The following is a 23,820-nucleotide window of genomic DNA, read 5'->3' as shown; positions in this document are numbered from 1 at the left end:
GGAGAGTGAGCTCCATAATCTCATCATCTGTACCATTAAAATAACCTTCTTCTTGTATGCAAAATGTGATCATGACTTTTTTCAACGTCTGTTGCCCTTTAGTCTCACAGGGGGTTTTGATTGATTACTAATTGTGTTCATTGATGTAGCACTTCTTACATACGTGTATGATCCCATGCACTGATTATCAGAGCAGTCTGGTGAAATAGGATCCATATAAAGTCATCTTTATCTTTTGTTCTTCCCCCAGTGTATTAGGCTGAACCATATGAAACTGCAATCCTCATAGTAGCCCAAGCTAAGAGGAATCTGCCCCCGTTACCAACATCACCACTGATTTAACTTGCAGATCTGCTGTTAGCCCCACAATGCAACTTCTCCTTTCCCACAAGCTCCTAAATGGCCATGACTGACACAGATTTCCTTTTCATCTCCATCTGGGCCTTTTTGTCACCTCCCTCTTCATACTTATGAGGCCAATTGAAACTTTTCTGCTGTTGTTGTATCGCCACTGATGGGTCTCCTTGGACTACCAATGAAAAGAAATACCTATCTATCATTCTGTGATATATGTAAGTCACATCATTATGCTGTACACCTTAAATTTATACAGTGCTGTATGTCAATTATAGCTCAGTAAAAGTCAAAGAAAAAATGCAAAAGAAAAGAAAAAAGAAAAGAAATACCTATCCGAAACCAGGCAATTGCAACAGTTGCCAAACTAGTCAACATAACGAGAAGGATAGGTTGGCTAAGTTTTCTAAATAGTATTACTTCCTTTTAAATAAATTATGTAAAAACAGTTATAATAGAACCCATTAATTTGGATTCCACTAGTCAGATAATTTAGACAAAGCCTGCATTTTGTTTTTAACTAAATATTGATATATAATTATAATTTAGTTATAAGAAGTAACCTGTAAATAAGTAGTTTAACACAACTGGAGGAGTTATCACTTAAGAGAAAAAGAAAACTCAAGGGGGCCTTAAAATCTCCTACCAATAACTAAAATGCTGAGTAAAAATCCTGTCATTAAAGCAGAAACTCAATGAAATTCACAAACCAAAACCTTGATAATCTAGAGTTACCATGTGAAGTTAGAAAAGCAAACATGTCTTTTGAAAAACAGTCTCCAGTTTGTTTTCCTTGATCTAAGAATGTCATTTCTTTACTTGCATCCATCGTTCCTAGTGAGATTTTGGTGTACGATCTATGTTAACAAAATATTGCAGAATGTTGTTTTCTTTTAGTGAAGGCGACTAAAATGTTTGACTTTTTAATGTAAGTTTGCACCACATTTTGTAGAGGAAATTTAAAAAAAGATTCTGCCCATACTCCTGCACTCTGCAATGTGCCCTATGATAGTGACATTGAGGGAAGTTCTTATTGCCTGTTTGAGCCTCAGATGCCTCATCTATAAAATGGGGATAATCGTAACCTACTTTGTAGTGTTGATGTGATAATCTAAAGTTCATAAGTTAGTGACTCACATAAAGTAAGGGATGAGTAAGCATTCATTCTCTTTCCTTTCCGTTTATGGCCTTTTCTGAGCATATTCCTTTGCTGCCATTGACTGCTCTTTGAAGCCTAAAATCGGAGCTTAGTCGGATTAATTGCTGGTCTTCTGTCCAATAAAAGTGGGCTGCAGAGCTTGCCTTATTCTCTCAACCAACATATTTGAAGACCTTCTGTTTATAAGACACGGTACAAGGTACCTTAGAGCAAAGTTAAGTTGTCATCTCTGAGGCATAATTTCAAAAGCTCCTTGTTCTGCCAAAGTGCTGATAATGTACACATTATCCAGTGCTCTGGATTAGGGCACTGAAAACCATAATTCTAAAAAAAAAAGAAAAAACTCATGTTATGGGGGGGTGTCTGCTAACAACATCACACCCAGTTAGCATAAACCTTGATCAATTAACCAACCACCCTAGAAGAACTTGAAATCATGGAACAAAGAATAGATTTTGATGGGAGCGAGAGTGTCTTTCTTTCAACGAAGTTGAGGTTCTGCTATGTTCTAGGCACTGCCCAGGCGTATCTACTTGGAGACATAGCCTGGACCCTGCTAGGCTGGGTGGGGGCCCTGGCTAAGAGCTCTGGACATGTTTGGTGAAGGGGGTGGAGGAGAAGAAAGCATCTGCAAGAAAGTGAGGGGCTATCCTGTAAAGATACATGTTGCCTACAAGACCTTTTTGTCTAGGGCAACCTCACGAGGGGGCTCTTTACCTATCCACCCTGGGAAATCTGGGAAAGTAATCAAGAAAGAGCTTTGTTCCTTCTACATTGTGGAAAAGTGCATCGTCACGTCATTGCAAACTCAGTGGAAAGAAACAAGCTCACATCCATTGGGAGTGATATGTGTCTCTGGACATTCCACTTTTACTTAGCCCACTTAATGCAACTATTAAAATACCAGATTTACATCAGGTTTAACATTCACTTGTCTGATCTGGAAGGGCTGACATTTGGAGTTCGTACCACTGCACAGCCCCATGTGGTAGCCACTAGTTAACATGTGGGTATCTGCCTTTAAATTAATTAAAGTGAAATAAAACTTTAAACATTTAAAAATTAAATGATAAGTTCAGTTCTTCCGTCTGGCCAGGCACATTTCAAGTGCTCCATAACCACATGTGGCTAGTGGCTACCATACTGGACAGCAGCCATACAGAATATCCATCATTGCAGAAAGTTCTCTTGCACAACACTGGTTTTATTTGTGCCATTACTATGCTTGTATGCTATGCTATACTATGGCATCTTAGTAATTCTCCAATATAACCCTGAAGGGTTCATTCCTATTTTGCCGATGAGGATAGAATCTCAGAAAAGTTAAGCAGCTCTCCTCTCACATTGTTGCCACTGACAGGTGGTCAGTGTCCAGTGAATGGACAGCTAAGCTAGTTAGGAAGTGAGAGGCACAGGACTGACCACAAAGCCCAAAAGTTCCAACAATAACCACGTTCTGTTCCAGTATTAATGCATTTAAAAGTCAAACATTTATAAACTCTCCCTTCTCCTTGCTGTAATTTAATGACATATCTAAATACTAAAGCTACTCATAAGAAGAGAAGTATATTTTAGTTTTAAAAGGACAAGATAAGTAAGTGGATCCCTGGATCTCGTGGTAGGTTTGGAGAGTGACTGCAAATAGGCAAAAGGGTTTTTTTTTTTTCCTGAAGTGGTAGAAATATTCTAATATTAGATTGTTATGTGAATTGTATCCTGTAAATTTATTAAAAATTTATTGAATCATAATTTAAATTATGTGAATTTTATGGTATGTAAATTATACCTCAATAAAGCTGTTTAAAAAAAAAGAACAAGATGTAAATCCTAAAACTCTAGGGCAGCCAAAAATTGAATGCTGAAGAGCTGCCAAAAACTTTAATGAGTGAGTCAAATATTATTTGCTGGCAATTCCTGAATTTTCCTCATGATGGTAAACGAAATGATGTTCCATCTCAAATCAAACACTGGGAAACTCTGTGAGGTATGTGTTATTATCTCCATTTCAAAGGGGGAGGAAATTGAGACTCAGAAAGTTAAAATTAGTTGCCCAAGACACACAGCCAGTAAGAACTAGAAGCAGTGTCAAACCCAATACTTCCTGACCCCAAAGTCCACGGCCACTCTCCCATTCATGTCATGGCCTCTCTCTCCAGGCAGGAAAAGAAACTTTTCCATTGTTTGACTTGAGATCACTTTCCTTCTTCTAGGACAACAGTAAACTAATTGACTTTTTCAATGTTTCTATAACGTTTGTATTTTATACTCAAGAAGATTTACGAAAGGTGTGAGGCTGGAATCTGTTTTCAATATTGAGTAAAAGGGGGAAAAATCTGGGCCTCATGTTAATAGAAAGACATGTATGTGTTTCTTTTGATATTCGCTAGGATGCATTATTTTATACATACATATGTAATGTTATATATATATAAAAAGACTTGCAGCGGGCTTCCCTGGTGGCGCAGTAGTTGAGAGTCTACTCAACTACACACAGTGACAGGCCCGTGTACCGCAAAAAAAAAAAAAGACTTGCAGCAATTGTTTCCATTTTTTCCCCCCAATTTAGTTGTTTCTTTGGAGACTCAAAGATGTGACCTGCAATGGTTTCTGCTTAGGGACTTTTGAGGGACTAGCCTCTGTCGTGCATCTTACGGAAAGATTAACAGCCCAGGTTTGGCTCACTTGATGAGTTGGGTGCCTTGCTCTTTGTCCATTTTATGAAGTGGAATTTTGGAAAACAAAAAGCTGACGGGGCTGCAGTTTTTAGCTTTGGCCAGAGCTAGTAACCTTTATATCTTTAGTTCTGTCCTCTAGCATTATTCCCTTCTTGCAGTTTCCCTCTTCCTGATCATAAAGGTATAACCAGACCTCTGGGCAGTACCCCCGACCCTCCAGTCCTACTAAGCCTGCTGCAGCCCCACTTCCCTTCCCCATCCTCCCTCTAGTCTGGCCCAGGCAGTCTCCTCTTGCCTCTCTGTGGCTCTCTTCTTCTGCTCTCTGTGCCTTTGTAAACAACCTAGGTTCTTTTTCTTTTCCTTTCTTTCTCCTGTCTGTACTCTCTATCAACCAGTTGAAACAAATCAAATAAAAATAGAAACAAGAAATCAGTTCTGTGCCAAGCCAGCAGAACATGTCCATGGGCCAAATTTGGGCTCTTGATGTTGGATCTCTGCTATCCCTAGGACCATTGAACAGCAATGATTTCCATATTCAGAGAAATGTAGATGTCATTGAAAGAAAAAAAAAAAAACAGAGTAAATGCTGTGAATCTCACACTGTAATTATAAAAATAAATATCACAGTGCTTTATTTTTCCCTCTACCAATATTATTAGAATATTGTGTGCTTTTACATACTTGGCAATAGTAGAACTTATTAAGTAATTTTGAAATTCTTAACAGTCTTGTTAACATTTCAAAATAAAGTTTATTTGCAGGAGCCCTTGAGTCACTCCTTGTGTGCGCAGAGGATTGAATGCCAGGATTTGAAAAATCGTTAACAGAGTTTTCAGGAAATTAGCCATCTCCTAGTGTCAACAGTGGATTGTGTATTTTAGCTGTTTGACTCACTGCTCCACTGGGCAGCCTGCTTTCTTGTGAACTGCAGTTGTTAGCCTTCCCCAGCACGTGTTTTCAAAACAAGTGCCTCCTTCCTGACTTCCTGCATCATAATCACTTTATAGTCCAGACACTTTCGCAGACATCTAACACCTTAAAATGGTCTACCACACACATCACACTTCAGCAAAGCATTGCCTAGAACTAACACAAAACCGTTTTCATATATTTTTTAGAAACATTGTTTTCTTTCTCTCTTCCTCTGGATTTTATGCAGATATACCTAAATTTGGACAAAAGATTTATGCTGATAGAACTCTCTTGTTTTAAAGGACTTCAAGGTAGCTCTTTTTTTTTTTTTGCGGTACGCGGGCCTCTCACTGTCGTGACCTCTCTTTGCCTATTTTATGAAGTGGAATTTTGGAAAACAAAAAGCTGACGGGGCTGCAGTTTTTAGCTTTGGCCAGAGCTAGTAACCTTTATATCTTTAGTTCTGTCCTCTTAGCATCTAGCATTATTCCCTTCTTGCAGTTTCCCTCTTCCTGATCATAAAGGTATAACCAGACCTCTGGGCAGTACCCCCAACCCTCCAGTCCTACTAAGCCTGCTGCAGCCCCACTTCCCTTCCCCATCCTCCCTCTAGTCCGGCCCAGGCAGTCTCTGGAGCACAGGCTCTGGACGCGCAGGCTCAACGGCCATGGCTCAGGGGCCTAGCTGCTCCGTGGCATGTGGGATCTTCCCAGACCGGGGCATGAACCCGTGTCCCCTGCATCGGCAGGCGGACTCTCAACCACTGCGCCACCAGGGAAGCCCAGGGTAGCTCTTTTTTAAGCAATGAATGCATCTATAAAATAGTCACCCTGTACTTATTTATTTTGTAGGTCCAGATTTTTCCCCAGTAGATTTGCACAGATGAGTTTGGTTATAATTTGGTTAGCAAATACATTTCCTCTGTAAAGGGCACTTTCAAAAGCACTGCATAAAGTGCATGGATTTGGACACACTGCAGTTATGAAACTTACAGCATAATCATTTTGCAATATATAAATGTATCAAATCAACACATTGTACACCTTAAACTTGCACAGTGTTATATGTCAATTATATCTCAATAAAGCTGGGGAAAAAAACTTACCGTGTTTTCTATGCAGCAAATACAATAAAAAAGGATACTGTACATTTCAAGATGGGCAACTTACTTGCATATGTAAGTAAGCTGAAAAATGATTAGAATCTCTTAACTCTTTTTTTTAAAATCAAGTTAGAAATACCAGCACTAGGAGATAGAAATGAGAATGGCTATTTATTGTGTGCCTACTATGTGCCAGGTCCTAGAGTAAATACTTCATCAAGTCCAGCTCAATGTAGGGTTTGAAACTGCTGGCTCTACGGTTGGATTACCCGTGTTTGAATCCCAGCTTACCCACTGCTCTAAGGATTCAGTGAGATAAGGTGTGCAAAGCATCTAGCCCCACGCTGGTGTGACAGCCAGGGCTCAATAATCAGGGATTCATTATATCCTATTCCATTTAATTCTGTGAAGTAAACCACATCCCCATTTTACAGAAGAGGAGACTGAGTCTTAGAGTGGTCTAGGAACTTGTATAAAGTCTTCAAAAGTGGGTTGCAGAGTTAGAATTTAGAACCAGGGTTCTACTGGGCATTCTGATAAAACTCTAACCAGGAATTATTGTTCTAGGCTGCCAGGAAAATCTGTGCTGGGATTTTTTTTATGGTGGGAAAGACTACCCCAGCTAAAATGACACCCTCTACTGAGACAAAGCTACCCATACAGGCAGCAAATTCACAAATAATGTATAAACAAACAAACCCTAACATTTCTAAGTTTAGAAAAATCTTTCAAAGTGCCCGCTTCAGCAGTCAGCCATTCTTAGAGTTATTTTTTTGCAGTGGGTGGCAAATTCTCAGCTATATGGATAAGCATACGCCTTTTAGAATCTGTACCTGGTTTATGAAACATGCCAAATCCACCAGTCTTATCAATACGTCTGCTGTGGAAATAGCTACACAAATATCAACTTCTCATGCCAGCTTAAGGAAATTGTAAGGGTGATGTTCTTTTAGCAAGCAGAAAGCAAGCTTCTGGGGTGTTTGTTTTTGTTTTTAACTTTTCAACTGCTGTGGTTTTCACCTCTTCTTATGGCATGAGCACCAAGTGATGTCCACTGCCCGAAATTCCTTGGCCACATGAGTCAGGCTGGATTTCATTATTGTTCAAATAGTCCTTCTAGGAATGGGCTTCAGTTGAGGACATCCTTGTTCAATGGCGTTGACAATGGAACTGAAAATCATTTTACTAATTCAGGTTTCTGATTTGCCGTGTTGAAATCTTAAATTGATCATCTGTAATCCAAGATATGGGTAGGAGTTACTCTTGTAATAGGCTAAATCTCTTACTCCTTTAAAAATCTGTATATAAAACAGAGAATGGAATGAAATTTCAGTTCCGCAAGTTGATATGGGCTTAATATAAAGATAGCACAAAACAAGAAGAATTGGGGCTGAACATCACATAATTTTCATTGCAGTTTACTTTCTAGCACTTAATCTAGTCAAAATATTTCCCTTCCTAACATTGCTACCTTCCGAATTACTCAGATGCTTAACTACATTCTGCCATCTAAATTTATGTCTGCAATAAGGCATAGAGCGTATTTATCAAATTCTATGCAAATGAGAAGAACCCACTCCAGGATGCTGTTAGATGTGATGATTTAAGAAGCTCCACATCACCTCATTCAAGCTACTCCGGGTTTTCCTTTCCAGGGTTCAGCGGATTCCTACACGAGCAGGCCGTCTGACTCCGATGTCTCTCTGGAAGAGGATCGGGAAGCAATTCGGCAAGAGAGAGAGCAGCAGGCGGCCATCCAGCTTGAGAGAGCAAAGGTGACGTTCTTGCCCCTCTTGGGTTCCAAAGTGGCATGTTGCTCAGCAGGTATCAGCTGCTCTTCCCCAGCCTCAGATTTCTCTGGAGTAATCATTTTATGATCATTCTGATAAGGCACCAGATTGCAAGGCTCCATGATCTGTTCACCCCTGATAGTAACATTCTCAGGGAGCCATATCCTGAGACACGGACCCCTTCATCTACCTTTTGTGTTTGGTTTGCTGGTGAAAATTCTTGGTCATCTTCTAACTTAGCGATTGTGCCCCATATCCAGCTTGCCCCTCCCACTGTCGTTAGAGGGCCTCCCAAGGAACCAGCGTGCTTGCCCCGTTCTCCAAGACAGCAGCTTTCATGCAGGCCACACGTGCATAACTGGTCAGTGGGTCTCCCTGTTGGTGTCTCTGTTCTTCCCTCTTGGTGTCAATCTCCCACCTCAAGTTCACCGTTCAGAGCTTTGAACAACGATTAGCATTTCAGCAAAGATGAGCAATGAAAGGCTTTGCCGCAAGAGACCTTCAGATATTCCACAGGGAGGGGCCCCCATAGGAATCCCTGCCCATAGGAGGCAACAAAGAACAAATTGCATTTTTGAATGTTAGAACTGAGTCACTAGAGATCTCCCATGCTATGTCTTTCAGACTTTTTTTTTTTTTTAAGTACAGACCCCTTTTGTCAAATGAAATTTTATGCCCAGTAACAGATATAACATGTTCCTGGTCAGCCTCTCCTCCTTTGCCCTTCATGATAGACTCCTAAAGCATATTGATCTAGTCTTTCTAATTTTTAGGAGAAAAAAAAAGGAAGCTCAGATAAAGTGAACTCCTTCCCTTTTCTATTTTTATTTTATTTATTTACTTATTTACTTATTTATTTTTTAAATTTTTATTTCTTTGCGGTACACGGGCCTCTCACTGTCGTGGCCTCTCCCGTTGTGGAGCACAGGCTCCGGACGCGCAGGCCCAGCGGCCATGGCTCACGGGCCCAGCCGCTCCGCGGCATGTGGGATCCTCCCGGACCAGGGCACGAACCCGTGTCCCCTGCATCGGCAGGCAGACTCTCAACCACTGCGCCACCAGGGAAGCCCCCCATTTCTATTTTTACAGTAAAATGTTTAAAAGAGCGGGAAGAGGAGGATGAGGCAGGTTCACAAGGTGTCTTCCTTTGCTTCCACACCCGTGCTACCTGTGCTGGTTGGCGGAAGGGGGTTGGAGCAGCACCTGGGAAAGGACATCAGTGAGACTCTAACTCGGATCCTGCCTCAGTGCTGTTGCTCCCAGGCATGGTCCCAGCACGAATAAATGAGCCCATAACAGAGCAGCCCGGGATTGCTGGAAACTGGTGTTCTTACTTGTGGCTAAATTTTGTTTTAGGTTTCTCTCAGAGTCTATTTTGTGGCTATTGTGGTCACCCAAATGTCAGCAACAGCGCTGTTAGCTTAGGCTGGTGGCTTACTTAACCTCTGCCAAGCTGCACCAGCCCGAGAGCACTTTGCTGCGGAGGAATCTGTCTAAGAAAAGTTTCAGAAGCAGCTTTTGTTAGCTAGGGAGAAGGTGATGAGTGAGCAGCTCCGCCCTTCCTGTCTACTCGGACCTGGGCTTTCTTTTCCCTGGCAGGACAAGGTATTCTATTAAGTGGGATCCTGCAGGTTTTCAGGCCTAAGGCTATTTCAAAAATATTTATTTTAACCCTCCACCACCTTTTTATTTAAGACCCAGCACACATTTCCTGTATGCCAAGGTGGAGGCGTCTGTTACCATTTAAAATAATAAACATGAGTTTTATGACTAGAGGCCAAAGCAGACTGCCCCTCCCGCCTTTCCATCCCTTCCCCCCAAATTTTAGGGCACGATTCTTTGGGATGTTGGAAAGTACGACAGGAGGGGGAACATGGTCGGGCTGATAGGACTGAATCCTCTTCAGAGCCCTTTCTGCAGATTTCTCACTGCTGCCTGGAAATGTAGAACCCAGTTGAGATCCCTCTTTGGAAAGTGATTTCCCTTACTGCCTGGTAGTATCCATTATCTGGTTCTACATTTCAGTGTGAAAAATCCTCTTCTGTCTTCCTCCCTCCATCCTTATTCCATGGTTCTGTTCCCAGTCCAAACCTGTAGCATTTGCTGTGAAGACGAATGTGAGCTACTGTGGTGCCTTGGATGAGGATGTGCCTGTTCCAAGCACGGCCATCTCCTTTGACGCCAAGGACTTTCTACACATTAAAGAGGTAAATGTACGGCACTCTGTATCCCCTAACCTGCTACAAGGCCAAGGCCAGGAATCAGCTCTGAGCCAAACTAAATGGAGAGAAGCCCTGAGGAGCTGCCAATGTGTTACCTCATTTAATTGGCTAAGCCTTCCAAATCCATTCCTTCTCAGCGAGATTTGGAAGCCTGAGATCATTGCTTACATTATCACACATTTAAAACATTGAATCACAATCATCAGAGGATCGATTTAGGATAGACCTGTGGTCCTCTGGTCACCTTTTAATCACCTACTATGGTAGATCCATTGACATAGATCAATGGATCCAATTTAGGGAAATGTGAGTTCGGTGGCATGGCTCCTACCCAGAAGGCACCATTTACAAGGGATGTTGTAATTATAAACATCTGGATTATTGTCCCGTGGACCTTGACCGCCAAACCAACACTACAGAGTATAATAATTAAATTGTTAAAGTTAAGAGAAGGGCAGAGGACTTTGGGAAATAGAAACCTTGAGGGATTGAGCACTTGAGGCCTCGCATCTTGAAAGATGGAATAGTGACATCAGAAACTTTCATTTACTCAACCTGGGTGTATTGAAATCCTCCTTTATGTCAGACATTGTGCTGGGCATTTGGGGATCAGAGCTGAAGGTCCACTGTCCCCTCGGCCAGGGAGCTCAGAGTCTGGTGGGGGAGACAGACTAGTGCATAGTTTCTGCATGGGTTGAGAAGTTCTGTTACAGTAAAGTTGAATGGGTGTTGTGGGAGCCCAAAGAAAGAGCAAGAGGGACCATCCGGCTCAGGAGGAGGAGGGTGGGGGGCTGGAAAGCTCTTCAGAAGTGGTGAAGCCTGAGTTCAGGCTGGGGTGAGGGGTGGCAGTTTCAGGTGGAAGGGACAGCCAGGGGCAATGAGCACAGCACCGCTGGAGGGCGGTAAGCGGAGAGTGGTACAGGGGATGGGCCACATCAGAGAGGCAGGGGCCAGATGAGAAAGGATCTCGTAGGCCATGGCAAGGAGGCTGGACTCGATCACCAGGCAGTGGGCTGGAGAGGAATTTTAAATAAAGGATGGATGTGACCAGCCTCGTATCTTAGCATGGTGACTCTGATGGTCGAGGGAGTATTGCAGAGGCTGGGGAGACATGGTAAGTCTAGACAGTGGCTGAAGCAGAGATGATAGAAAGAGGGAGCAGCTTGGAGAGAGAGTTAAGAGGCAAATAGACCAGATTGGAAGATTTCACATGGTGGCGGGGGCGGGGGGGGATAGTGGAGAAAGTGAGATGAAGAGAAATGAAGGATGGAGGGCAGTTTTTCTAGCTCACCTGAAAGGGCAGAGGGTGGTGTCAGCTATCAAAATAAAGAAGGCTGAGAGGGGAGAAGATTTGTGACAGGGGTGATGTGATTATAAATTTGCTGTTAGGTGCACTGTGTCTGGGGCACTGGGAACCTCCCATGGAGTTACTCAATGGGCCTCTCCCCACATAATGTGGAGGCCAGAGGAGAGGAGTTGCAGTTTGCTCTTCCTAAGTGCTTTGAGTTGAAAAGGACAGGTTTTACCCAGGAGAAGGCAGACTAGAGTTGAGGGAGTGTTTTTAAAAGTTTATTTGCTTTTTTTTGTTTTTTTAGGATGGGAAAGATTTATATATGTTTTCCATGCTGAGATGTTGAACCCAGTGATATATATGGGAAGGAAAAGACCTAACTGATAGAATGAGGGGCTGGAGTAGAGGGAAGGAGATAGCATCCGGAATATTGGCACAAAAAGTAGGCCGAGTCAGGAGGAAAGTCTTGCCTTCCTTGAACTTCCCTGTTCTGCACAGGATTTTCCAGTGGGGCTGGAGGCATACATTGGAGGACATTCCTACTTGATAGTCTCCATTGGCTCTGCTGGAAAGGAGCCGTTAGAAATTGGATCTTAGAAAACAGAGAGTGGATATATAATGGTGGATACATGTCATTACACATTTGTCAAAACCCGTAGAAGGTACAACATGACTCTGGGTGAGAATGATGCATCATTGTAGGTTCATCGTTGTAACAAATGTACCACTCTAGTGTGGGATGTTGATAGTGGGGGAGGTTATGCATGTGTGGAGGCAGGGGTATATGGGAACTCTCTGTACTTTTCCCACAATTCTGCTATGAACCTAGAACTGCTCTTAAAAATAAAGTTTACTAATTAAAAAACATTTTGAAAAAAGAAAAAGGAGAGTGTAAGGGTGGAACAATAAAGTGAAACCCGACCCTGAGGAGCCTGAGGAATGTGATCAACATAAACCTGTCACTTAATGTCACTGAGACACCAGCACTTACCCTCTGGCCCAAAACAAGATGTGCACAGTTAATATATAACAATTTGAAAATCACTGTCTTTCAAAACTCTGCATTCTACAATAGCATTAATGACACCAAAACATGTACATTTAAAAATTTTTTAACTATATGATAGCAAGTAGGTCAAACACTGATGTGTCTACAGATGTCTCACTGTCTTTGCATTGTGCCCATGTGAACTGGGTGAAATTCTACATTTGTTCCTTTGTTCCATTCAAGATATAGTTCTTGAGCATTTAGTGTGTGCTAATGTTGGCAGATATTGTCTGACAGATGTTGTCTGACAGCTGTAAACAAAGACAGAGTACCTTCCCTCATGGACTTAAATTCTAGTGGGGAGACAGATAATGAAAAAATAAATCATTACAAATTGTGAATGCTTTGTGTAAAAAATGAACTGGATGCTGGGAATCTTAAAATATAGGGATGAGGAGGTTATATACTTTTAAATATAGGGGTGATCAGAGAAGCCTTTCTGAGTATGTGACCATTAAGCAGGGTAGCCAGCCTTAAAAAAAAAAAAAAGAAGAAAGAAGAAACCTTCTAGGGAGAGGAAACAGCATGTGTAAAGGCCCTGTGGTAGGACAAAATAAGTTGGCACAATCAATCAACTGGAAGAAGGTCATATGCCTGGAACGCAGTGAGCCAGTAGCAGGAAACAGAGTTGTAGAAGTAAGCAGGGCACAGGTCAAGTAGGACCTTAAGGTGACGGCAAGACTTCATATTTTATTCTAAGTATAATAAGATGGCACTGAAGACTTTAAAAGCAGAGGAGTGGGATGAATTTATTATTTGAAGGCTATTCTGATTGTTGTAGAGACAGTGGATTGGAGTGGGATAAGTACGGAATCAGGGAGACTGTTAGAACCATTTTAGATGAGAGATAATGGGACTGAGCTGGCCTGGTGTCAGTGAGATGGAAAGAAGTAGACACCTTTGACATATATTGTGGAAGTTCAATGATCTGTGCTGCTGATGGACCACATGTAGGAACTAAGATTGAGGGAGAAATCCAAGATGATCAAGGAAATCAAGCTTTATGAATTGAGCAACTAGGATGGAGTTGACCAGGGTGGAGTGAGGACAGATGGGAAGGGAGGTTAGGGAGTAGACATCTCAAAGGAGATATGAAGGAGGAAGTTAGATGTAAGAATTTGGAGCTCAGAGGACGGGGTTGGGCCAAAGAAATAAGTTTGGATCATTAGTTTATCCAGGTGGCATTTAAAGCTGAGGTAATGACAGAAGTCACCTAAAGAGAGAGGAGAGGGAGGAGAGAAAACAGCCCTGGATCAAACTCAAAGGAATTCCATCCTGCAAAAGTGCGGTGCATGAAAAGATTCAACAATTACGGAAAAGGAGAAACATGAGATTTGGGAGGAAAATCAGGACAGAGCAAGGCATGGACATCAAGAGAGAAGAGCATATCCAAAAGGAGGCAGCAACCAGCTGTGGCCAGTGTTGCGACGTGTCACCTAAGACAAGGAGAAAGGAATGGATGTCGGGTTGGCAAAGTGGTCAGTAGCAACAAAGTCACTGGGACCATTGTCTGGAGTTATGGAGACAGAGAGACAGAAGCTGGATGGAGTGTAATGAGGAGAGAAGGGGAGTTAGGAAGTATATTTAGCAAGCACAGACGGTGCTTTCAAGGGAGTTGACACTGACCGGGCAGTAGACTGAAGAGCGTATGAAGTCCAAAGAGCTTTCCTTTCAAGATGGGAGCTATCAGAGCACCAGTACATGCTGCTATTAACCACCAGAGAGAGAGAGGGAGAGATTGATGGGAAAGGAGAGATGGGCAAAGGAGTCAAGTTTTTGGTAGTCAGGAAGCGTGGGATCCAGACCCCGAGAGGAGAGACAGACCTCTGATACGAAGGGGAACACTAATTCATTATAACATGCAGGAAAAAGATGAGTGCAGGCACACACAGCTCAGAGCCTTGGTTATAAGAAGCTGAGGAAGCACAGAGTTGATGGCTTCTGCTTTCTCAATCGTGTACGTGGTGGGGATATCCATATCTGCCTCGAAGACAAGGACTCTTTACCTGAAACATGTACCCTGACATCTGAATGGTTACGTTGACTTTGTCTCACCATTCCCATCAAAAATGACCAAACCGTATTCCTTAGCTGCTCATACCCATCGTTTCCAAGGAGAAGCAGCACTTTAAATGGTAAGAGAAGTTTTCACATATTCCATGCACACTACTCACACTCTTATCCCCACCTTGCTATATTTTATTGCTTTCCTCCATCCCATCAATCTTCTCCATTTGTCCAGTGGGTTGCTTTTTTGAAGTATGTGCTCCTTCATCAGTGACTTTCTCTTGTCTGGCAGTTTGATGTATGGTATTGAGTTGGTAATCCTATGTGGATTTGAGCCACGTGTTTTCAGACCTTGAGGTCGCAGATAAGGAAACATCTTAGAAAGAGAAAGTGCTCATCGTTTTAGGGAAATGAGAAGGATTGGAACACTAAGGTGACCTTGCCAGAGAGCTGGCATGTGCTCCCAGAATATCAACGCAAAGGAACATATTTCTATAATCGAGTTGTAGCCTTTCCTCTCGTCCATCACCTAGAAGGCCATTTGGTATATGCTCTGTTAGAAGTACTGCCTCAGTAACGAAAAGCTTCAATGCAGAGAAAAGCTACAGCTCTCCTTATCACATATATACCAAAGGACGGGCTATTTAATAAGCTTTTGAACATACAACGCAGCTTTCCCCAAATTGGCTCAAAGAACTTTCATTAACGTTAAGTCAGATTCTCACTGTTTCTTAGAACTAAGGTAAAACATCTTGGGAAGTTGTGTTAACTACTTCAGAAACCCCTTAAGGTTATTTGGATAAGACTTAGTAAGTTAGTGTTCTGGTGGGCTAACTTGATTTCCGGAAGTAACTTAAGCCCTAGGAAACGATGACTCATTGTGTGTTTTGCCCCTACCACAGTAAAATTTAAATTCCAGGTCTGTGCACCAAGCATTCTGAAAGGGTCCCGTTGCCTTTTGTTAATTCCAAAATAAATGGGCCTGGTATTTCAGGCCTGTTATCCTGAAATAAACGATGGAAAGATGGAAGAAACTGAGACCTAGATTGTTCAAGATTTTATATTAGGTCAACTCTTTTCTTCAATGCAGGCTCAGACTGCATGCCATGCGGGCCTTGTGTAGGAGCTGTGTGCATAACAAAGGCCAAATCTCTAAATTATATCTTTTTGCTTTTGAGTGTGAAGCTGTTACTCAGAATTACTCAGTTACCTGGAATTTCATGCTGCGATGATTCAACAGAATCATCCATTCCTCCTTCACAACGTGTCAATGTCATATACATATAAATTCTACTGTTCTCTGAGCTAAGCAAAATATACCATAGAGAGTTACATTTCGAAAAAACTAAATGGTTTCTGGATCAAAGAGAGAGAGTTACCTTGCCCAACACTGTTAAAGACACAAAAGGAAGTTTTTGGAATTATCTCTGGAGGATGTAAACAGTAGGACTAATATCTGCTTTCTAGAAATCACCTAGCAGAAACCTTCCCTTGAGGCAGGTAGCTTGGATTAAATATGCCTCCTGTCCTAGGATCCAGCAAATCTATCATTACAAATGCAGTTTTGCTGGCCCATCACATAGGACCATGTTCACCCCATATTGGCTGAAGCCTTTGTGTGGGTTTGTTTCCCAAGTTTATGTGTCATGGAACTTTATTTAAATGGAAATTCCTTCATTCCTGTTGGGCTTCAGGCCATTTGGAGATTATTTCAAAAATTCCACTTATGTATAATATGCTTAGCCTTTGTAAGAGTAGGCTTGTTTTTCTTCGGGTAGTAAGATGGACCTTGATTTGCAAACCTGTATTTGGAAGATTATAATTTTTCCCCAGAGAGAGTAGAATACAGATAGTATGGTGGAATTTTTACCTCAAAGCTTTCGACAAAAACCAGACTATTCAGTGTATTTTGTCTTAGGCTTGTCTATCCTGTCTTCCAGAGTTCCAGTTACGTTGGTGCATATTTATCCATGCAAAATCTATTCCTTAAGAATTGGCTAGAGCTTCTTGACAAGGACCAAAGGAATCCAAATGTTAAGACCTGACTTTTGCCCAGGGATTGGCAAACTGTGGCTCACAGGCTGAAACCAGCCTGCTGCCTTTTTTGGAAAGAAAAAATTTGTTGAAGCACATCCGTGCTTACTTGTTTACGTATTGACTGTGGCTGCTTCCACACCATAATAGCAGATTACAGTAGTTGCAGCAGAGACCATATGGCCTGCAGACCCTAAAGTGTTTACTCTCTGGGCCTTTAGATTAAAAGTTTGGTTTCTTCTATGGACTTCTCCACCCCAGATATATATAATATAGTATAATATACTATAAATAGTGTTTGTATATGTAATATAGTATAATATTATATAATATAGTGTTTCATTCCTTTGGTCCCCTGAGATTTATAAATGTGAAGATCAGTGAATTACTGTTGATAGCAGTTTTATTCCTGCATTCCAGAAATATAACAATGATTGGTGGATAGGAAGGCTGGTGAAAGAAGGCTGTGAGATTGGCTTCATCCCAAGTCCACTTAGATTGGAGAACATACGGATTCAGCAAGAACAAAAAAGAGGACGTTTTCACGGAGGGTAAGGCTCCTTCCTTTCTCTAAAGTTTTTTGGTGGAAGTAGGAAAATTAGGTGATATTTTCAAGTTTGCTTATTAGGTTAAACATATATGCTTTCAAAGTAAAAGCTACTTCTCTATGTGCAAGGTGTTTCTGAAATTGACACAAAGGGGTTTCACATAGTTCACTCTCTCCATTGTGTGCTGAAGCCTGGACACCCCTGGAATCAACACGAATTCCACAGTGGAGACTGTTTTCTGCGGCTTCAGCAAACCCTCCTGGGAACCTAAGCTTTCCTCTGTGAGAGTCATGTAGGGTATCCTTTCTCAGTACAGTAAGTGGGGGCCTGACCTGACCTGGCATCATGGCTCTTCTTGGTTAACTTTCAGAGACTCTCTTTGAAGTGGGCACAGAATGCCATGGCACATGCAAGACCATTCCGGGACTAGTAGCACTTTGTCCAGGGTTTTCTGTGGCTGCTGCCATCACTTGGTACTTGGGGTAAGACTCTGTCCAGCTTCAGATGAATTAACCTCTAGTGGACTCATGAAGTAGCCACAAAGATCTCAGAGTGCAGGTATTTGAAGGTCCCAGGGATACAAGCAAAGCCTGAGAGGAGAAATCAGAATCATACTGAGCCTGCATATATTGTGAGCCTACATTGAAGTACTGATTTGCTATGTGTTACCATTTTATGAAAGTCCTAAAATAGAAGCAGTTCTTTCTCTCAACTCTCAACCTCCTTTTTCTATTAGATTCTTTTCTGTTTCAAAAACTCCTCTGTTCTTCAGGGGCCCTTTTGCCTTTGTCATAATGGGAACCTCTTAAACAGTGATAGGAGATCACAAAAGTAGAGTGTGAGCCCACTTTTAATTATCATGCGTATAACATTATTAATGATTAATCCCTCTTATTACTTCTTCTCTAGACTTTTTGTCTCTCATGCTGCTCCATGTGGGAACACATGTTCCTGTCTCAGGACCTTTGTAATTGCTGTTTCCTTTTACTGGACGCTTTTCTTCACTTTTCCACTGGATCACTCCATCTGCTTCAGATCTTAGTTAAATATCACCTTTTCAATGACCCCTTTCCTGCCACCATATTTAAAGTTGAATCCACTTCTCTTCCCTTGCTTCCTGTCTCTCTCCCGACTCAGTTTTCTCTGTTGCACTTATTACTGTCAGAAATACTATATATTTACCTATTCATCTGTTTGATACTGATACTTCCCATTAGAATTTGTCTGTATAAGGGAAGGAATTTTGTTTTTCCCCCCACTGTTGTATTCCTAGTTTCTAGGACAGTGAATACTCAATAGATATTTGAATGAAATAATAAATGAATTATTATCACCATTTCCAAAGTTATTCTACTATTATTATTCCATAAAATTATTTTACACTTCTGAACTAAAGGCTTACTTTGCCCACAGGCACAAGAGTAAAACCAAGAGCTCAAAGATACAATCTTCTTTTATCTTTATACCAACTGTGAAGTATAGTTTCTCCTTCTAGAGATGGGGAAGCTCAGGCACAAAGATATGATATGGTGTGCCAAGGTCCCACGACTAGTAATGGGCAAAGCCGGGAGGAGAAATCAGATTGTCCTAACTCTAGGGACCATACTTAAGCACTGAAGGAAGGGACACTGGACAAGTGGGAAGGTGGGCTCCTGAGGGCCCTGGTGGGCTCCAGGGAAGCTTCCCAAGCCACATGCAGGAACCAATACGAATGAGCTTCCATTCCATTCCATAATATTACTCATGACCAAATCCTTACTGCCAGTTCTTAATTCTGCTCCCCACATAAGGAGTGCTTCTTCCAGGTCTTACTGCTTGTTTTGAGCTGTGTTTGACATCCAGCTAGTGTACTGGTGACCAGTGTTGGTTAAAAAGACAGTTCACAAGAACATTCCCAGTAGTGATTCTTTTGCCTCATTTCTGCATTGAATAATTAGGAGACATACTTTAGCAAAATATTTCCAGGTCCTAGATAGTTTCCCACTTTCTCTGAGAAAGGAGGTCAAAGAAAACATTTGGGCAGATCCTTGAAGTACTCTATAGCAGGACTTGGTGTGTTTTGAATTACTTAGTGGATTAAGGCCAAAGAAAGCTTTGTACTCTCAAGTTCTATTTCGAAGGAATCTGGGGAATGAGTCTCTTTTTTCTTTGAATTTTATTTTATTTATTTTTTTATACAGCAGGTTCTTATTAGTTATCTATTTTATACATATTACTGTATATATGTCAATCCCAATCTCCCAGTTCATCCCACCACCCCCCACCAACTTCCCCCCCTTGGTGTCCATGCATTTGTTCTCTACATCTGTGTCTCTATTTCTGCCCTGCAAACCGGTTCATCTGTACGATTTTTCTATGTTCCACATATATACATTAATATACAATATTTGTTTTTCTCTTTCTGACTTACTTCACTCTGTATGACAGTCTCTAGATCCATCCACGTCCCTACAAATGACCCAATTTCGTTCCTTTTTATGGCTGAGTAATATTCCATTGTATATATGTACCACATTTTCTATATCCATTTGTCTGTCAATAGGCATTTAGTTTGCTTCCATGACCTGGCTATTGTAAATAGTGCTGCAGTGAACATTGGGGTGCATGTGTCTTTTCAAACTATGGTTTTCTCTGGGTATATGCCCAGTAGTGGGATTGCTGAGTCATGTGGTAATTCTATTTTTAGTTTTTAAGGAACCTCCATACTGTACTCCATAGTGGCTGTATCAATTTACATTCCCAGCAACAGTGCAAGAGGGTTCCCTTTCCTCCACACCCTCTCCAGCATTTGTTGTTTGTAGATTTTCTGATGATCCCCATTCTAACTGGTGTGGGGTGATACCTCATTGTAGTTTTGATTTGCATTTCTCTAATAATTAGTGATGTTGAGCAGCTTTTCATGTGCTTCTTGGCCATCTGTATGTCTTCTTGGGAGAAATGTCTATTTAGGTCTTCTGCCCATTTTTGGATTGGGTTGTTTGTATTTTTAATATTGATCTGCATGAGCTGTTTATATATTTTGGAGATTAATCCTTTGTCTGTTGATTCGTTTGCAAATATTTTCTCTCATTCTGAGGGTTGTCTTTTCGTCATGTTTGTAGTTTCCTTTGCTTTGCAAAAACGTTTAAGTTTCATTAGGTTCCATTTGTTTATTTTTGTTTTTATTTCCATTACTCTAGGAGGTGGGTCAAAAAAGATCTTGCTGTGATTTATGTCAAAGAGTGTTCTTCCTATGTTTTCCCCTAGGAGTTTTATAGTGTCTGGTCTTACATTTAGGTCTTTAATCCATTTTGAGTTTATTTTTGTGTATGGTGTTAGGGAGTGTTCTAATTTCATTCTTTTACATGTAGCTGTCCAGTTTTCCCAGCACCACTTATTGAAGAGGCTGTCTTTCTCCATTGTATACCCTTGCCTCCTTTGTCATAGATTAGTTGACCATAGGTGCATGGGTTTATCTCTGGGCTTTCTATCCTGTTCCATTGATCTATATTTCTGTTTTTGTACCAGTACCATACTGTCTTGATTACTGTAGCTTTGTGGTATAATCTGAAGTCAGGGAGTCTGATTCCTCCAGCTCTGTTTTTTTCCCTCAAGATTGCTTTGGCTATTTGGGGTCTTTTGTGTTTCCATACAAATTTTTAGATTTCTTGTTCTAGTTCTGTAAAAAATGCCATTGGTAATTTGATAGGGATTGCATTGAATCCATAGATTGCTTTGGGTAGTATAGTCATTTTCACAATATTGATTCTTCCAATCCAAGAGCATGGTATATCTCTCTATCTGTTTGTGTCATCTTTGATTTCTTTCATCAGTGTCTTACCGTTTTCTGAGTACTGGTCTTTTACCTCCTTAGGTAGGTTTATTCCTAGGTATTTTATTCTTTTTGTTGCAATGGTGAATGGGATTGTTTCCTTAATTTCTCTTTCTGATCTTTCATTCGTGTATAGGAATGCAAGAGATTTCTGTGCATTAATTTTGTATCCTGCAACTTTACCAGATGCATTGATTAGCTCTAGTAGTTTTCTGCTGGCCTCTTTAGGATTCTCTATGTATAGTATCATGTCATCTGCAAACAGTGAAACTTTTACTTCTTCTTTTCCAATTTGTATTCCTTTTATTTCTTTTTCTTCTCTGATTGCCATGGCTAGGAATTCCAAAACTATGTTGAATAGTAGTGGCGAGAGTGGACATCCTTGTCTTGTTTCTGATCTTAGAGGAAATGCTTTCAGTTTTTCACCATTGAGAATGATGTTTGCTGTGGGTTTGTCATATATGGCCTTTATTATGTTGAGGTACGTTCCTTCTGTGCCTACTTTCTGGAGAGTTTATATCATAAATGGTGTTGAATTTTGTCAAAAGCTTTTTCTGCATCTATTGAGATGATCATATAGTTTTTCTTCTTCAATTTGTTAATATGATGTATCACATTGATTTGCATATATTGAAGAGTCCTTGCATCCCTGGGATATATCCCACTTGATCATGGTGTATGATCCTTTTAATGTGTTGATGGATTCTGTTTGCTAGTATTTTGTTGAGGATTTTTGCATCTATGTTCATCAGTGATATTGGTCTGTAATTTACTTTTTTTGAGACACCTTTGTCTGGTTTTGGTATCAGGGTGATGGTGGCCTCATAGAATGAGTTTGGGAGTGTTCATTCCTCTGCAGTTTTTTGAAAGAGTTTGAGAAGGGTGGGTGTTAGCTCTTCTCTAAATGTTTGATAGAATTCACCTGTGAAGCCATCTGGTCCTGGACTTCTATTTGTTGGAAGATTTTTAATCACAGTTTCAATTTCATTACTTGTGATTGGTCTGTTCATATTTTCTATTTCTTCCCAGTTCAGTCTTGGAAGGTGATACCTTTCCAAGAATTTGTCCATTTCTTCCAGGTTGTCCATTTTATTAGCATAGAGTTGCTTGCAGTAGTCCCTTAGGATGCTTTGTGTTTCTGTGGTGTCCATTGTAACTTCTCCTTTTTCATTTCTAATTTTATTGATTTGAGTCCTCTCCCTCTTTTTCTTGATGACTTAGGCTAAAGGGTTATCAATTTTGTTTATCTTCTCAAAGAACCAGCTTTTAGTTTTATTGATCTTTGCTATTGTTTTCTTTGTATCTATTTCATTTATTTCTGCTCTGATCTTTATGATTTCTTTCCTTCTACTAACTTTGGGTTTTGTTTGTTCTTCTTTCTCTAGTTCCTTTAGGTGTAAGGTTAGATTGGTTTTTTTGAGACTTTTTTTGTTTCTTGAGTAGGCCTGTATTGCTATAAACTTCCCTCTTAGAACTGCTTTTGCTGCATCCGATAGGTTTTGGAACATCATGTTTTAGTTATAATTTGTCTCTAGGTATTTTTTGATTTCCTCTTTGATTTCTTCAGTGATCTCTTGGTTATTTAGTAACATTTTGTTTAGCCTCCATGTGTTTTGTGTTTTTTACGTTTTTTTCCCTGTAATTTATTTCTAATCTCATAGCGTTGTGGTTGGAAAAGATGGTTGATATGATTTCAATTTTTTTAAATTTACCGAGGCTTGATTTGTGACCCAAGAGGTGATCTATACTGGAGAGTGTTCTGTGTGCACTAGAGAAGAAAGTGTAATCTGCTGTTTTTGGATGGAATGTCCTATAAATATCAAGTAAATCTATCTATTGTGTCATTTAAAGCTTGTGTTTCCTTAGTAATAATCTGTTTGGATGATCTGTCCATTGTTGTAAGTGAGGTGTTAAAGTCCCCCACTATTACTGTGTTACTGTCAATTTCCTCTTTTATAGCTGTTAGCAGTTGCCTTATGTATTGAGGTGTTCCTATCTTGGGTGCATATATATTTATAATTGTTATATCTTCTTCTTGGATTGATCCCTTGATCATTATGTAGTGTCCTTCCTTGTCTCTTGTAACATTCTTTATTTTAAAGTCTATTTTATCTGATATGAGTATTGCTACTCCAGCTTTCTTTTGATTTCTGTTTGCATGGAATCTTTTTCCATCTCCTCACTTTCAGTCTGTATGTGTCCGTAGGTCTGAAGTGGGTCTCTTGTAGATGGCATCTATATGGGTCTTGTGTCTTGTTTTTGTATCCATTCAGTGAGCCTGTGTCTTTTGGTTGGAGCATTTAATCCGTTCACGTTTAAGGCAATTATTGATATGTATGTTGCTATTTTCTTAATTGTTATGGGTTTGGTTCTGTCGGTCCTTTTCTTCTCTTGTGTTTCCCACTTAGAGAAGTTCCTTTAGCATTTGTTGTAGAGCTGGTTTGGTGATGCTGAATTCTCTTAGCGTTTGCTTGTCTGTAAAGTTTTTGATTTCTCCATCATATCTGAATGAGATCCTTGCCGGGTAGAGTAATCTTAGTTGTAGGTTCCTCCCTTTAATAACTTTAAATATATCGTGCCACTCCCTTTTGGCTTGTAGAGTTTCTGCTGAGCAATCAGCTGTTAACCTTGTTGGAGTTCCGTTGTATGTTATTTGTTGTTTTTCCCTTGTTCCTTTCAATAATTTTTCTTTGTCTTTAATTTTTGTCAATTTGATTACTATGTGTCTTGGTGTGCTTCTCCTTGGGTTTATCCTGCCTGGAACTGTGTGCTTCCTGGACTTGGGTGGCTATTTCCTTTCCCATGTTAGGGAAGTTTTCGACTATAATCTCTTCAAATATTTTCTTGGGTCTTTTCTCTCTCTCTTC

At 40.6% G+C, this 23,820-nt stretch overlaps 1 protein-coding gene across 2 annotated transcripts in view; it reads left to right on the top strand.

Moving 5' to 3' along the window:
- Positions 1-23,820, top strand: part of CACNB4 (calcium voltage-gated channel auxiliary subunit beta 4) — a 265,792-nt gene that overhangs the window by 206,858 nt on the left and 35,114 nt on the right. For both annotated transcript variants that reach the window (XM_065880336.1, XM_065880337.1), the window contains exons 3-5: positions 7,858-7,977; positions 10,077-10,199; positions 17,015-17,145. In XM_065880336.1, coding sequence (XP_065736408.1) covers positions 7,858-7,977; positions 10,077-10,199; positions 17,015-17,145 — 374 coding nt within the window. The remainder of the gene's footprint in view (positions 1-7,857; positions 7,978-10,076; positions 10,200-17,014; positions 17,146-23,820) is intronic.

The sequence above is a fragment of the Phocoena phocoena genome, chromosome 7 (genome assembly GCF_963924675.1).
Source record: "Phocoena phocoena chromosome 7, mPhoPho1.1, whole genome shotgun sequence".
NCBI lineage: Eukaryota > Metazoa > Chordata > Mammalia > Artiodactyla > Phocoenidae > Phocoena > Phocoena phocoena.
Note: the sequence above shows the minus strand (reverse complement) of the source record. Positions and strands in the feature narration are given on the sequence as shown.